Raw genomic sequence first — 14,936 nt, 5'->3', positions numbered from 1 at the left:
TGTACTCTGGAAGGGCACCCAGTGGACGAGGTCAGGGGTAGCTGGTGTACCTGACAGTCTCTTCTCTAGAATGGGGCCTTCATTCTGCTCAGTATCTATCAACAAAGCCACAAGAACACGGGTGGGTTGAACCAGCAGCCCTTGCTTTGTGCTAAATGGAGGGGGTGACCTTTCCTTTGCTCCCAGGCTCCCCCAGCCCCACCAAGGGCTGTCTGGCATTTGGGTGGCCATAGGATGTGCCTGAAGGCGCAGAGAGGAGGCACGCAGAAGCTGAGGCATGCCCACCTCCTTATCGTCCTCAAGGAGGTTCTCTTTCAGGGCGGCCATCTCCTCCTGGAACTCCCTGAGCTGCTCCTCTTTGGCTGCCAGCATCTTGAGGTCATTCTGGTGTTGCTTCTGCCACTGCAGCACCTGACAGCTCATCTCTTCTAGCTTCTTGTCGAAGGCGTGCACCTAACAGGGGAGCAAAGTGAGGAGGGGGACTCCAGCTGGCCTCCCTGACCCCAGGACCCACAACAAGGCTGGAGGGTGCTTCCTGGGCCTTGGGAGACGTGTTGGGGGTATTTTCTTCCCAGCAGCCAGCAGAGGGCACCCATGCTCCGATCTTTGCCGCCTCTGCCTGAAGTTCAGGGAGCCAAGAAAGTGGAGGGAACCTATCAGCCCAAGGGAACGGCTTCGTGCTAAATAATTCTGGATGCAAGAGGTGACCTCGTGGACCCCTACGAGGAAGGCAGCCCAAGCCCCGGGCAGCTCCTCACCTCCAGCTCACTCTCCTGGTGGAAGCCCCGCAGTTTTTTTAATTCCATATTGAGCTTTTTCATCCTTTCCTCATAAGCAATGATCTCCTCTTCCAGCTGAGCTTTCCTCTCTTGGGTCTGTGTCAAGCTTCGCTGCAGGCTCTTTGTCTCCGAGGTCACATGATTGAGCTTCCGGAAAAGACAAAGAGGACAAATGGCTATCAGAGCCTTTGGCCCTCTCTGCTGAGTCCTGAATGGAGGAGGGTTCCAGTCCCTTCCTGTCCTCTGCCCAGGGCGAAACAAGACGGTCACATTGCTTAGTCTCCCAGAGTGGGGTGGGAAATGACAGTGGTTGGTTTTCTGTACCCTGCTTTCTCCTCCCTACCCACTCCCCCCATTTCTTCCTTTTCCAATCCCATGAATTGATGGGCCGGGCCATGATCAGCACAGGATGGGGCGTGAATTTCCCTGACAATCCAGACTTCGGGAAAACCTTGCCCCCGAGTCACCCAGGGGCAGAAAGGCTTGCCAGATTTGGCCTTGATCTTTGGCCTCTTCTTCTGCCCTCCACCCAGCTCCAAGCCTCACAAAGAGGAAGCAGGCCTTCTCTGCACGGACATCCCAGCCCACACACCGGTTTGTGATGGCCCCAATGACAGTCAATAGGCAGGAAATTGGCTCCTGTGCCTCTCCTGCTACCTTGACATTTCCTTGCCTGAAAACAGGCCTGGAGACCAGAGGGTGTGGCCTCACCTTCTCGAGGGCTTGTGTCAGGTCGTCCTGGCAGGCGGCTGACTTCCGGGATAATGCATCATAGGCTTCTTTGGTGATGGTGGTCTGGAGATAGTGCTTCTCCTTCTGCAGAGCTTTGTCCAGCTGGGCCTGCAGGCTCATTAAGGACTCCTTCTGAAGGGCTATCTTTAGGGAGGGAGAGCAGAACTGTCAAGGTGCCAGCTCAGGGTCATAGAGGCATTCTCTGTGCCTATAGGAAATGAACAAGAGCTAGGCTCTCTCCTGTCTGCAACAACCTGCAGAGTCCGTGTTAACACCCACATCTTCATTTCACCGTTGTAAAAGGTAGAGCTATCTTTCCAGGCTCTTTTGCACCCCCCGGCCACATTTTCCTTTCTAGTAGCATTTCCCTCAAACACCAGGAGTACCAGCCGTGCTGGGGCATGATATACCGAGTATACAAAAAAGTCCCTTTCACATACTCTGCAGTCTTTGATAAAGACCTGGAATCCGATTTGAGGTTAGTGAACATGATAACAGCATTTCCTTTGTGTTTTATGACTCACTTAGTTCCTGATGTAATTCACTAGACTTGATGTACCATGAAAGCAGGCCTGTGCCTGTGTTTTGTTTCCTGCTGTTTCCCCATTGCTGTAACTCAGGGCACGGCACATGACAGAGGTTCAGGAAATGCTCAGAAATGGCCATTGTTCTGTCACATGAAATACTGCATTTTTGGAGTTAGTTAGGGATCAATTGATCAACATGTTAGGGAACATGTAGGTCTGGTAGAAGTGTGTTTAAAAACTGAAGTCTGTTTTCAACTTCGTAATGAGTATTCATGGTATAGTTAAAAGGAAGTTGAGGTCTGGAGTTAGAAAAATCTGGGTTGAGGACCAGGTTCTATCATTTACTTATTTCTCCAGCCTCAGTTTCTGCTTCCACAAGTTGAAATCATTTTGTTTCATGGAGTTTTTATGATGATCAAATGAGGTGATACATGTACAAAGGGCTTTCTTTTACTATACGACTATGAGTTATTGTCATAGACACACAGAGAAACTAGCCACCTTATATACTTTAAGTACAGGACAGGTATCTGCTTCTGAGTCTGGAAGCTGGAGGGAGACTGCAGAAATCCATATGCCTGACTTGTATTCTTTTGTATTCTAGCACACCTGCATCTGAAAGTGGCCATGCACACAGAAACACATTCTTTTGGGTTTTCTTGTTTTATCTCCAGTAATTATTCAGTGCTTCAAGTTTATTACTTTTTCAGATACAATTTTGAGTACCTTTGGCCCTGGGAATTAGTGAGACGAAAAGTGGTAGACTGGACTTCTGACACTATATTTTACATGCCCTGGTGGTGAAACTATTCCTAAAGATGACATAATTTGGTCTTCTGAAAACAGAAGTGCATCTTTTCTGGGGACTTCTGAAAAACATGGAGTCAGCAGGGTCTGCCCAGTAAACCAGAGGAATCACTGGAGAAACTATAGTTCACTGTCAGTGCTTGATAAGTGATGGCTGAATGAGAAATGTCAGTATAGAGGTAAGACACTAAAACTGAGGATGGTGAAAAAAAATGACAGTGAATCTAGAAGCTAAAATGGAAGCTTTAAAAAATTTTGCTAACATGAGTGGTTTAGCTTGGAGAAAGATTCTAAAAATCTACATATAGAAATATGTGAATTATAGAATTCAAGAAGTTCTAGTAAAAGTTCTAATAAAAGACCTACTCTCTCTGTTGTCAATGGTATTAGGTCTAGATGGTTTTATAGGTGAATTTCATGAAGTCATCATTGATTCCTCACTTTCTCTCACATCCATTCCATCAGCTAGACTGGTGAATTCTAGCTAGACCTCCAAAACACATCCTGAATTTGCTCCCTTCCTTCTTCACTGAGACCATTCTAGCCTGGACAGAAATAGCTTCCTAAATGGTCTCTTCACTTCCATACCTACCACTCCCTCCAATCCATTTCCACACAGTAGTCAAAGTTATATTTTGCAAACTTAGATCAAATCACCTCCCCTGTCCCTTTGAGGAAATCCATCAATGGCTTTCTGTTGCTTTTAGAATAAAACCCCAAATTTCTTAACAGAGGACATAATGTCTGTCCCTGCTTCCTTTCTAATCTCATTCTATACCAACGTCTCCCTTGATCAATGCATTCCAATCATACTGATCTTATTTCACTTCTTAGAATGTGCCAAATGTTATATTAAAAGAATGAGACATGATGCACAATCAGGACTCATACTAGGAATGCAAGGGTAGGCCAAAATTGGGATCAATTACTTAATTTTATTCACCACATTATTTATTTAACTCATTTCCCATTTGCCCCAAGAATACTGCACTAGCAGTGAGCTGCAATTTTTTTCTTTCTAAATGGGAAATGGGTTAAGAAGGTTGATATAATCATCTCAATAACTTTTTTTAAAAAAGCATTTGATAAAATTCAGCATCCATATTAATAAAACTCTTAGTAATGTGAAACTGAAAAAAAACTGCTAAAGGCAGCAACAAGAAGGCTATAGGGAACATCATACTAACACAGAGGCATTCCTTTAAGATTCAGAAAAAAAAGCCGGCCCACACTGCTGCTGTTGAACATTAAACTGTAGGTACTGTCCAATGCAATAAGGCAAGAAAAATTAAGTAAATATAAATATTGCAAAGAGATATTAGAAAACTGTTGTTGCTTGCAAATAATAGAATCATCTACTTAAAAAAAATCCATGAGAAGTAACTAAAAAACAATTACAACTTATAAGTGAGTTCAATAACATGTCCAAATACAGACTGAATATGTAAAAAATAAATGAGCTTTCCTATTATTGACAGTAATTAATTTATAAAATACTGTGGAAATATTCTAGAATCAAAGAGATGAAAAATATATCAAGGTATATTGCCTTGGCTTCAAATGGAAAATTTTCAAATTAAAATATGGAATATTAATGAAAGGAAGCACATTCTAGAAAAATAATCAAAGCTTCTTTCTAATGGTTGTTTCAATTAATTAAGTTTTCCATATGTGAGGTATGTTTTTAAAAGTTGAAGATGCTTCTACACACACACATACACACACACACACACACAAATCCCTTAACTTCCTGATTCTCATTAAAGGTAATCTGAAATTATTGTTTTTACTTTCACATTTACTTGGTTATCTTTCTTTTGGCAAATATGACACTAGCTTCATACTAAACACGTAGGAATCTGAGTATCCCATATGTTCATGGAGGTTCCTTAGGGATCTCAGTGACTCAGACTTCAACTCTGGATCACACTCAAGGAGAGATTATTATCTCTGGAGGACAACTCTGAGAACAGTCAGTGCCTTAGGCCTGTGCTGTATAATATAGTAGCCACTAGCCACATGAGGCTATTTACGTTTAAATAAGCTTAACATTAATTACAATTACAAATTCAGTTCCTCAGTTATACCGGGGCTCTTTGATTCTAGAATATTTCCACAGTATTTTATAAATTAATTACTGTCAATAATAGGAAAGGGCTGCTTGGCCTTTCATTTGTAGCCCAAGAGACCGTCTACCAAGGTGTTATATTTTTCTCTTGCCCAGAAAGGTGGAAAGGATTTAGCTGGAGAAAGGATGGCCGCTTATGATGAGGGAGAAAGGGAAGAGATGTTAGAACTGGATAATTCAGGTTCAAATAGTGGTTCATCCCATCACTTGCTGGTCAGTAACTCTGGCCCTCCATCTTTCTTTGCTCTATCATGTCTCTCATGTTGGCAGTAGAGCAGATGGAAGCCATGTAAAGAGCTTAAGTGGATGATAAATAAATGATGACTGAATTCAAGTACAGTGCTTAGCATATGTCAGATGCTATTTACTCCTTTCTGTCATTTTTACTTGTGTAATGAAAAATAACTGTCCCCCCTTTCATCTCCTTTTTGTGCTTCATGACAAGTTTTGGACGTGTTCCCTAGCAAATTGCCCCCCAGAATGGATTCATTTAACTCTGGTCCAAAACGGAACATTGGAAGACTTAATGCCAAAGCCCAAATAGCTTGGGGGCTCCACCAGATATGAGATGAAATCTTCCACATATGGAAGAAACATTTCTCTGGCTCAGCAACCAGGTGCCAACCAGGAGGGAAGTGGAGCTGCAGGTGGCCGGGGATCCGCAGTTGGCTGAGCAGTTAGCTGCATTTCTGTGTGGAGGAGAGGTGGGTACAGATTTCAGGTCAAGGGTCACCGGGTTCAAGTTCCTCACTCCCTTGGGGTTCCTGTCTACTCACCTCTTTATTCAAGTCTTGGATGACTTGCTGGCTGGTGTTGTATTTGTTGACAGAGGATTCCAGTTGTGTAGAACAACACTGTAACTCTGCTCGGAGATTCTCATTTTCTTCCTCCAACTTTCTGGAATTCTCTTTCAACTGTTCCCTCATTAAAGAACAAAGCACAGCAAAGAGGTGTTAATCCAGATAACTGTAAAAGCCCCACTCCATCCTTCCTCTCCCCCAGCTCTATCTCCACCCTGCGGGAACTCAGGCCTTCTCACTCCCCTCCTCGCTGGCCTTTCCCACTGTCCTTCCTGTCTTTCCTAAGGTCTGAGCATCCATTGCCTCTGCATCCCCCAAGGCCTGGCTGGGGTCATGTCCCACTCTGGATTCCTGACCCAGCTCTCCTGGGATTCTCCCACTCACCGTCTTGTCTTTCTTTTTAAATTCCTGCCGCAGAGCTTCAAGTTCTTCCTCCATCAGCTTCTCACGGTCTTTGCTTTTCTTCAGCTGCTCCCGTTTGTCCTCCAGTACCTTTGTGGCCTCCTGAAGATCATCTTCTAACTTGCATTTGGTGGATTCTAGCTCCCTGTGCTGAAAAAATAAAGACTGAGCTGAAAGACTGTCTTAGACTATATTATATTTGGGGGAAAAATACAGACAATTGCACACAGGGCATGGCTGGAATGAATAAGAAGACAATTCCTTAGTTATATAGCATACGTAAAATAAAAAGTTTCCTCTAATGTCTGTAATATTTTTTCTTTGTTCAGTCAGATATAGCAATTTATTTTATTTATTGATCCAATTCCTAAGCACCGCTTTCTCTCCCAATTTCTCACCAATTCTTCCCAAAGATTTGGAAGATTCCAAATCTGTATCAAAAACCTTTTTGAATGCAGTTTAAAAATCTTAGAAGAGCATAAAAAGAGTAATTCAGAGATCAAAGACTTTAAATTGACTGACAATTATCTCCTGCTGCTGGGCACTATTTAAAAAATAAATTGACTGATAAGAATAGCTTTTGAATCCTAGAAAGAACAACATTGTTGTTTGATTAAGGTTAACCATTGAAAATGCTTCTTACTGGTAATGGGAGCTGGTGCTGAGTGGCTGGCTTAGCATACTAACACAATTCTGGTCAATTAATTTGCATGGATTGGTAGTGACATCTTCCCAAATAATGACTGATATATTTAATCTTTTTCCTTTTTTTTGAGACAGGGTCTCACTCTGTCACCTAGGCTGTAGTGCAGTGGTGAGATCATAGCTCATTGAAGCCTCAATCTACCAGGCTTAAGGGATCCTCCCACTTCATCCTCCCAAGTAGCTGGGACTACAGCCATGCGCCATTATGCCCTGATAATGTTTGTATTTATTTTTTTGTAAGGTGGGGTCTTGCTATGTTGCCCAGGCTGGTCTGGAACACCTGGGCTCAAGTGATCTGCCTGCCTTGGCCTCCCAAAGAGCTGGGATTACAGGTGTGAGCCACTGCTCCTGGCCTGTGTCTTATCTTAAGCAGAGCAAGCACTTGAATGGGCTGTCTGCCTGCCCGTCACACCTGGTGCTGAATGAGCTTGATACGATCGAGCATGTCATTCATTTTCATATCCTGCTCAGCCACTGTCTTCTGAAGCTGCCTCTTTTCCTTGTCTGAATTTTCAAGCTTCCTCAGGGCTTCAGAGAGTTCTGATGACAGCTCCTCCACCCGTTTTCTAAAGCAAAATAACAGCCACAGGAGGACAGACTTCAGTGCCCATGTGGGCAGACTGCAGAGCTGACCCCATGGGAAGTCCTTGCTTTCCCAGGCCTGGGCAGCTGCCCACAGAGGGCCCGACTGGCTCAAGAGGGACAGAACCTCTCTCTGGAGGTAAGCCTGGGCACCTGTTGCAGGTTTGTTCCTTCTCAGCCATCGAAGACTCCTTCTGCAGCTTCTGAAGTTCTCGCTGCAGTTCCTGGATGGTGTCTGCCTTCTGCTTGTCCAGGAGGAGGCCATTCTGCAGTTTCCTCTGGGTGTCCTCCAGGTGACAGCCTGCCAGCACAGCCTCTTCTTTGCACTGGGCTGCTTGCTGAGCTGCGGAAGCGGGGAGATGGCCATGTGAGAAGGGAGGGTGTATGAAGATCACACCCTTATCAGCCTGACTGAAGAGTTTCTCCTTTCATTTTGTGCTCTACTTCAATTCCCAGTCTGTCCTTATTTTTCTCCATTTCACGATCAGTCCTAAAGAGCCCTATTAAATTATCTGTCTTTGTCTACCCCTCAGCTGTGGACACCTTCTGGACTAAAATTAAACGCACGGTAGAAATTTCTCAGTAACTCATGTGCAACTCATTCTGTCACTGGGGACAAATCCTGACCCTGCTGGAGTTTAGAGGCTCCTGAGGGAGGGTTACCGGCCCACCATCCTAGAGAACACTGTCATGTTAAACTCACACTGACCAGGTTCAGGAAGAGAGATCCACATGGGCCAGAGCGCTTGGAGATGGATGAGTGGAGAAACAGAAGCTGAGATATAGAAAAAGAAGTGGGAGGAAGGGAATTCCAGGGGCGGGGATTGTTAGAGCAAATGCCTGGTGAGGAGAATGGGGAAGGTGTGTGGGAGGAAGGTAGAAGACATCAGTTTGACTGGAAAGGGAAGTGGGGAGGAATGGTGGCTGATAGAGTTGAGTAAGTGGATGGATGAGTGGGGGCTTTGGAGGACTTTGGAAGCCTAAGAGAAATGCTTAGATGTGATTTAGTGCGTTCTTGAGCAGGAATCTGACATATAAGAAAAACTGCTTCAGGAAAATTGGAATACATTAGAATAGATAAAAACGTCCAGCAATATTCTTCTAGCCCATGCCTTTGCTTCCACTGGGTATGAGGGGAAGGCAGTTACAAAGTTAGAGCTGGGGCTTGAAGTTTTGGAGTTACCTGTAGAGAAAGGGAGCTACACAGAGGAGGGAGCTCACTGAAGAATGAGTAAGAAGGGGAGAGTCTCTGGATGACTACAGTCAAAGCAGGAGAGAAAAGAGAACAATGGGGAGGTTTGTGGGAGAAGGATGGACCCGTGATATCTCCAAAGCTAAGAAACAAGCTTTGAGGCATAAGTAGCCAATAGCATCAAGGAACACAGCATTAAAGGAGGGTAAAGAAGGAAGCCAAGCTTGGATCTTATCTTATAAATTGATAAGTAATTCATGTAATATAAATTTAGCACCCCCACCTCCACATTTTATGAGACAGAGTCTCACTCTATTGCCCAGTCTGGAGTGCATTGGCGTAATCTCAGCTCACTGCAACCTTGACCTCTCAGGCTCAAGTGATCCTCTCACCTCAGCCTCCCAAGTAGCTGGAATTACAGGTGCTCACCACCATGCCTGGCTAATCTCTGTGTTTTGTAGAGACAAAGTTTTGCCACATTGCCCAGGCTGATCCTGAACTCCTGGGCTCAAGTGATCTGCGCACTTAGGCCTCCAAAAGTGCTGGGATTATAGGCATGAGCCACCGTGCCTGGCAAATTTATCCTTTAAAAGTATACAATTCAGAGGTTTTTTGGATACTCACAAAGTCATGCAACCATCATCAATATCTAATTCCAGAACATTTTCATCACCCCCAGAGAAACCCTGTACCCAAGGCAAGAAGTTATTGGTGACCTCTGAGAAAGCAGGCTCTGTGGAGGGACAAGGAGATCATTCATAGTATAAGCTGCACAGAACAGAATGTATTTGGGGACAGAAAGGAGAAAGGGAATAAAAAGCCAGGGAAGGGAAAAGCAAATTGTGTGATGAGGGCCTGGAGAAGATGGAGAGGAATGTGGTGCAAAGGACAGAGCCCTGCCTCCCTGTGGCCAGGAAGGCCCAGGGTCTTCAGGCAAGACTGCTGGGAGAATGGTGGGTGGGTGACTCCAGAGGGCAGGTGAGCTTGGGAGTGGGTGAAGGAATACAAGAGGGTGGTGGCCACTGCTGTGAGGTATAGGATGAGGCCCTGAGAAGGTCTGCAGTGAGACACTGGAGGGGGCGAGGGGAAGTGGCCTCTGGGAGAGAGAAGGTGGCTGCTCTAGGGCTGCACTAGCCCCACAGAAAAGTGTGGTGGGGACAGCACCTGCGGGGGCCTCACCAGCCAGCCTCTGCTGCTGCTCGGCTTCTTCGAGACTGTTCTTCAACTTCTGGACCTCAGCCTGTAGGGCCTCACACTCCACCTCCTTGGACTTGTCCTGCTTAGCCTCCTTGACCGTCATTTCGAGTTCTGTGGCCATGCACTGCTGCTTCTCCAGCTCCTTCTCCTTCTTCAGGAAGCTGTTCTGAACCTGTGTCAGTTTCTTCTGCAGCTCATGCAGCATCTCATCTTTCTCTTGGAGGAACTGAAGAAAGCAAAATGCAAATGCTGGGAAAGGTCTGAGTGGCGGTGGATGAAGGCAATGAGAGATTGTCTCAAGCCCTCATCCAAGCCACTGGCATCCCCTGTCTGGACATTGGGCGAACCTCCCTGCCTCCACTCCTGTTCCCCTCAGGCTATTCTCCACACCATCGAGAGAGGGAGTCTTTATTCTTCTTCTTCTTATTATTGTTTTTGAGACATAGTCTCTCTCTGTCATCCAGGCTGGAGTGCAATGGCATGATCTTGGCTCACTGCAACCTCCCGTGTTCAAGCCATTTTTCTGCCTCAGCGTCCCAAGTAGTTGGGATTACAGGCATGCGCCACCACTCCTGGCTAATATTTGTATTTTTAGTAGAGATGGGGTTTCACCATGTTGGCCAGGCTGGTCTCAAACTCCTGACTTCAAGTGATCCACCTGCCTCAGCCTCCCGAAGTGTTTGGATTACAGGTCTGAGCCACCATGCCTGGCCTTTTATTATCTTAGTTTCGTTTTAGTTTTTGAGGCAGTCTCACTCTGTTGCTCAGGCTGGAGTGCAGTGGCATGATCATAGCTCAATGCAGCTATAATCTCCTAGGCTCAAGCGATCCTCCCATCTCAGCCTCCCTTTACAGCAGGTAGCTAGTCAGGTGTGAGCAGGGCAGGAGAGGGCTCCCCTGCCACATACACCAGGGTTGTCGGGTGACCATCAGGTGATAGTCAGGAGGTTGTTAATTGTCACTCTAAAGTAATAATTTGTCACAGCCGGTGCCAGGGAAAGGCAGGCTCCTAATAGATAGAAAACACCTGAAACTGGTGAGCAGTGGATTCCTGGGTAAGGTCTCAGGAGTTAGGAGAATGGTGAGAAGTAACGCAGGACCCCAGGAGTATATGCAGGCCGAGGCAGGTGGATCACTTGAAGTCAGGAGTTAGAGACCAGCCTGGCCAACACGGTGAAACCCCATCTCATACTAAAAATACAAATATCAGCCAGGCATGGTGGTGGGTACCTGTAATCCCAACTACTTGGGAGGCTGAGGCAGGAGAATTGCTTGAACCTAGGAGGTTGCAGTAAGAAAACTCCAAGTCAAGAGGTCAAACGGCATTCGGTCTCTCAAGTCGCCTGCTTGGCCCTCTTCCAAGTGTATTTTCCTTCCTTTCATTACTGCTCTAAGGCTTTTAAAAAACTTCACTCCTGCCTGCTCTAAAACTTGCCTCAGTCTCTCCTTCTGCCTTCTGCCCCTCAGTCAAATTCTTTCTTTTAAGGAGGCAAGATCTGAGGTTGCTATAGACCCATACGGATAACTACCACCGCTAACATCCTGAGTAGCTGGGACTACAGGGGTGGCCATCACACTTAGCTAGTTTAAACATTCTTTTTGCAGAGATGGGATCTCACCGTGTTGCCCAGGCTGGTTTCAGACTCCTGGGCTCAAGTGATCCTCCTACCTTGGCCTCCCAAAGTTCTGAGATCACAGGCATGAGCCACTGTGCCCAGCTAGAGGTGGGGATCTCAAAAGTGCAAGTCAGATCTTTTGCCTCAGCTCAAAACCCTCCACCGGCTTCCATCTCTTAGAAAAAGGAGGGAGTCCTTACAATCACCCTATGGTCTGGTCCGAGGCTACCTGTCTGACCTCACCCCTTGCCACCCCGACCCCGCTCTGCTTCCGCTGAGCTCCTGGAACACTCCAAGCAGACCCCACCTCAGGGCCTTTGCACTTGCTATTCCCTCTGCCTGGAATATTCTTCCTCCAGACCTCTGCCTGGGTGGCTCCCTCACTTCGTTCAAATCTCTGCCAGGATGTCACCTTATCAGAGAGGACTTCTCTGGTCACTCTGTGTAAAACCGCCACCAAGCTGTTGGAGGGATTTATCAGTGTCTGACGTGGCTATATCAGTATTATATATTAATTTTGTTTACTGGCTGTCTCCCCACACAGGAGTGCAAGCTCCACGAGAGGTGGCATGTTGCAGGTTTTATTATATTCTTAGTGTCTAGGACAGTGCTTGGCATATCTCAGGGCTCAAAAATATTTGTGGAGTGAATATACGAATGACTCAAAGCTGATTACCCAGACTCCATGCCTTGTCACCATCTCTCCAAATGCCTCTGTTTTGATGGGCATATCTCCTCCGTGCCTTGAAACAGGAGGTTTTCCTGACCAGCCAGTCTATCAACTGGATGATGATCATGGTGATTATTATTATGTGAGACAGAGTTCACTCTTGTGGCCCAGGCTGGAGTGCAGTGGTGCAGTCTTGGCTCACTGTAGCCTCCCCTCCCGGCTTCAAATCATTCTCCTGCCTCAGCCTCCCAAGTAACTGGGATTACAGCCGTGCACCACCATGTCCAGCTAATTTTTTGTTTTGTTTTGTTTTTTGTTTTTTTTAGTAGAGACGGGCTTTTACCATGTTGGTCAGGCTGGTCTCGAACTCCTGACCTCAAGTGATCCACCCACCTCGGCCTCCCAAAGTGCTGGGATTCCAAGCATGGGCCACTGCACCCAGCCCTCAGCTGGATTATTTTTAATGGCTCTGATGGAAGTTCAGAGTCAGAATAGTACTGATTACAAAAGCTTGCACTGGTTTCACAACCTTTCTCTTCTTCGTTCCATTTCTAGGCTTTTCTAAGAACTTGATTTATGCTGGCAGTAACAGTTCTTTTAGGGCACAGCTCCGTTAATATTTTCAAACTGCCTATTTACATATTCATAAAATATTTGTAATTTATTTGTTTGTTTTGAGATAGGGTCTCATTCTAGTGTCCAGACTGGAGTGCATGGCATGATCACGACTCACTGCAGCCTCCACCTCCTGGGCTCAAGGGGCTCACATGATCCTGTGACTTGAGCCTCCCAAGTAACTGGGACTATAGGCGCACACCACCGTGCCCAGATAATTTTTGCATTTTTTTGTAGAGACAGGGTTTCATCATGTTACCCAGGCTGGTCTCAAACTCCTGGGCTCAAGGGATCTCCCCACCTCGGCCTCTTAAAGTGCTGGGATTACAGGCATGAGCTACCATGCCCAGCCAGATACTTGTGATTCTAAAAGTGAAATTCACTTGAAATTCTTCGTAAGGCTACCTATTATTTTGTATCATTTCCTTCCACTATCAGGCATAAAAAGAGTATAAGGGAATGATGCAAGTAAGTGTGTCCCAAATGCTCTTGCTACCTTGTGGGGCTTGGGAAAAGTCAGTGCCTCTGTTTTGGTCCCTGCATGATCAGATTCATTTATTATGTATGATGAGAAATACCAAAGAAGTGCTTAGGATTGCACCTGGCCTGAAGAGCCACCATCTCATTGTGCTTGTGTTGAGGCTCCCAAAGCAATCACGGTGGGTGAAGGCAGAACCGGTTCCTGCCAGGGCATGGCCTCACACCTGCCCCATTGGGAACTCCAACCAGTGTTCCTCACTTTACCTTGTCTTTCTTCAAAGCGAGCTTTTGGGTCTCGGTGAACTCCAGCTGCAGCTCCTGCAGCCGGCACTGCAGGATGGCGATGTCCTTATCCTTCCTCTCAATGTGGGCAGATGTCTCCTCCCGCAGTCTGTGCAGGTCCAGCTCCAGCTTCATCATGTCTACCAAGGGGCGGGACAGAGTCTATGCTCAGGGGAGAGCTAGGCTTCCTTCTGGCTCCCCTGCCACAGCTTGCCGCCCTGGTTTACCCTTCATGATGTTTTTCTTCTGTTCCGACACGACCTCTAGTTCCATGCGCAGATCCTTCACCAGGTTCTGGTACTCCTCCACATGCAGGCACTGGCTGTCTTTCTGCTCCTGTAAGTGCTTCAGTGTCTGGCAGACGGAAGAATAGGGCAGGATGAGGAGATGAGAGAGAATGGAGAATGCTTTCTAAAATGCCCAGTGGCCACACACAACAGTCGGTAGGGACAGAGTAGTAGAGTAACGGTTGCTGGGTACCAGGGGGTGGGTACGTGGAGTGACTGCTGGTACAGGGTTTCTTCTGGGGTGACACAAATGTTCTGGAATTAGGTAGTGGTGATGATTGCCCAATGTTGTGAATATACTAAAAACCAATGGTGAATTTTATAATTTGTCCATTGTATCTCAATTAAATTTTTTTAAAAAGAATAAAACAAAAGGATACTGCAGACTTCTCAGGCTCACACGGAATACACATAAAAGCAGCCATCCCTGTATTCCTTCCTCCCTGAGACAGACAGTTGTTTATGGAGAATGTACTGTGTGCCCAGCACTGTCCTGGGTGCTGGGCATGACTCTGTTAATGTTTTCAAAGCAAATAATATGGAGGAAAAGACACAGACAAATCCTTGTCCCCACAGAGCTGACCTAGCGGGTGAGATGAGGAGCATAATAAGTAGTGGCTTATAGAAAATGTTAACAGTTGGTAAGTGCTATGGGGGAAACAGAAGAGCGAAGGGGAATGGAGGGGCATGGGTGGGCGAGGTGCGTGTTGTAATTTTGAGTAGGACAATAGGCTGGCCTCCCTGCAAAGGTGGCCTCTCAGCTGAGACTTGCTGGAGGTGAGCTTTCAGGCGGGGAGACTAGCCAGAGACAAGGCCTGTGGAGGGAACATGTAGGAGGCAAACGTGGCTGGCACAGAGCAGGCGATGGGGAGAGCTGGAGGAGGGGTGAGGAGGTGGTGGTTACATCACGTGGGGCTTGGGGCCCTTCTGAAGACCTTTGGCTTCTACCCTGAAGGAGAGGGGATTGTCTTCCTCACCAAAAGAAGGCAGGAGCATGTGGCTGGGGAGGAGTAATTCGTTGCCTGGGCATCAGGGATATTGGGGAGAGGACTCAGGAGGGGGCACTGCAGGGACTCAAAGCCCCACACTGTGCCACACTGGCCGACGGGAGGAGAGGCCTGCTGGAAAAAGCTGG

The 14,936-nt window shown here is 46.5% G+C and overlaps 1 protein-coding gene across 1 annotated transcript in view; it reads right to left on the bottom strand.

Annotated features, from left to right (window-relative positions):
• PMFBP1 (polyamine modulated factor 1 binding protein 1) overlaps positions 1-14,936 on the bottom strand; it is a 54,317-nt gene that overhangs the window by 5,318 nt on the left and 34,063 nt on the right. The window contains exons 8-17 of the mRNA XM_023210313.2: positions 13,742-13,868; positions 13,497-13,654; positions 9,834-10,077; positions 7,616-7,805; positions 7,293-7,446; positions 6,158-6,325; positions 5,750-5,887; positions 1,491-1,655; positions 759-926; positions 286-453 (exon numbers count right to left, since the gene is read on the bottom strand). Coding sequence (XP_023066081.1) covers positions 286-453; positions 759-926; positions 1,491-1,655; positions 5,750-5,887; positions 6,158-6,325; positions 7,293-7,446; positions 7,616-7,805; positions 9,834-10,077; positions 13,497-13,654; positions 13,742-13,868 — 1,680 coding nt within the window. The remainder of the gene's footprint in view (positions 1-285; positions 454-758; positions 927-1,490; positions 1,656-5,749; positions 5,888-6,157; positions 6,326-7,292; positions 7,447-7,615; positions 7,806-9,833; positions 10,078-13,496; positions 13,655-13,741; positions 13,869-14,936) is intronic.

Source organism: Piliocolobus tephrosceles, chromosome 17, assembly GCF_002776525.5.
Source record: "Piliocolobus tephrosceles isolate RC106 chromosome 17, ASM277652v3, whole genome shotgun sequence".
Classification (NCBI taxonomy): Eukaryota; Metazoa; Chordata; class Mammalia; order Primates; family Cercopithecidae; genus Piliocolobus; species Piliocolobus tephrosceles.
This window is presented reverse-complemented; position numbering and strand designations above follow the sequence as displayed.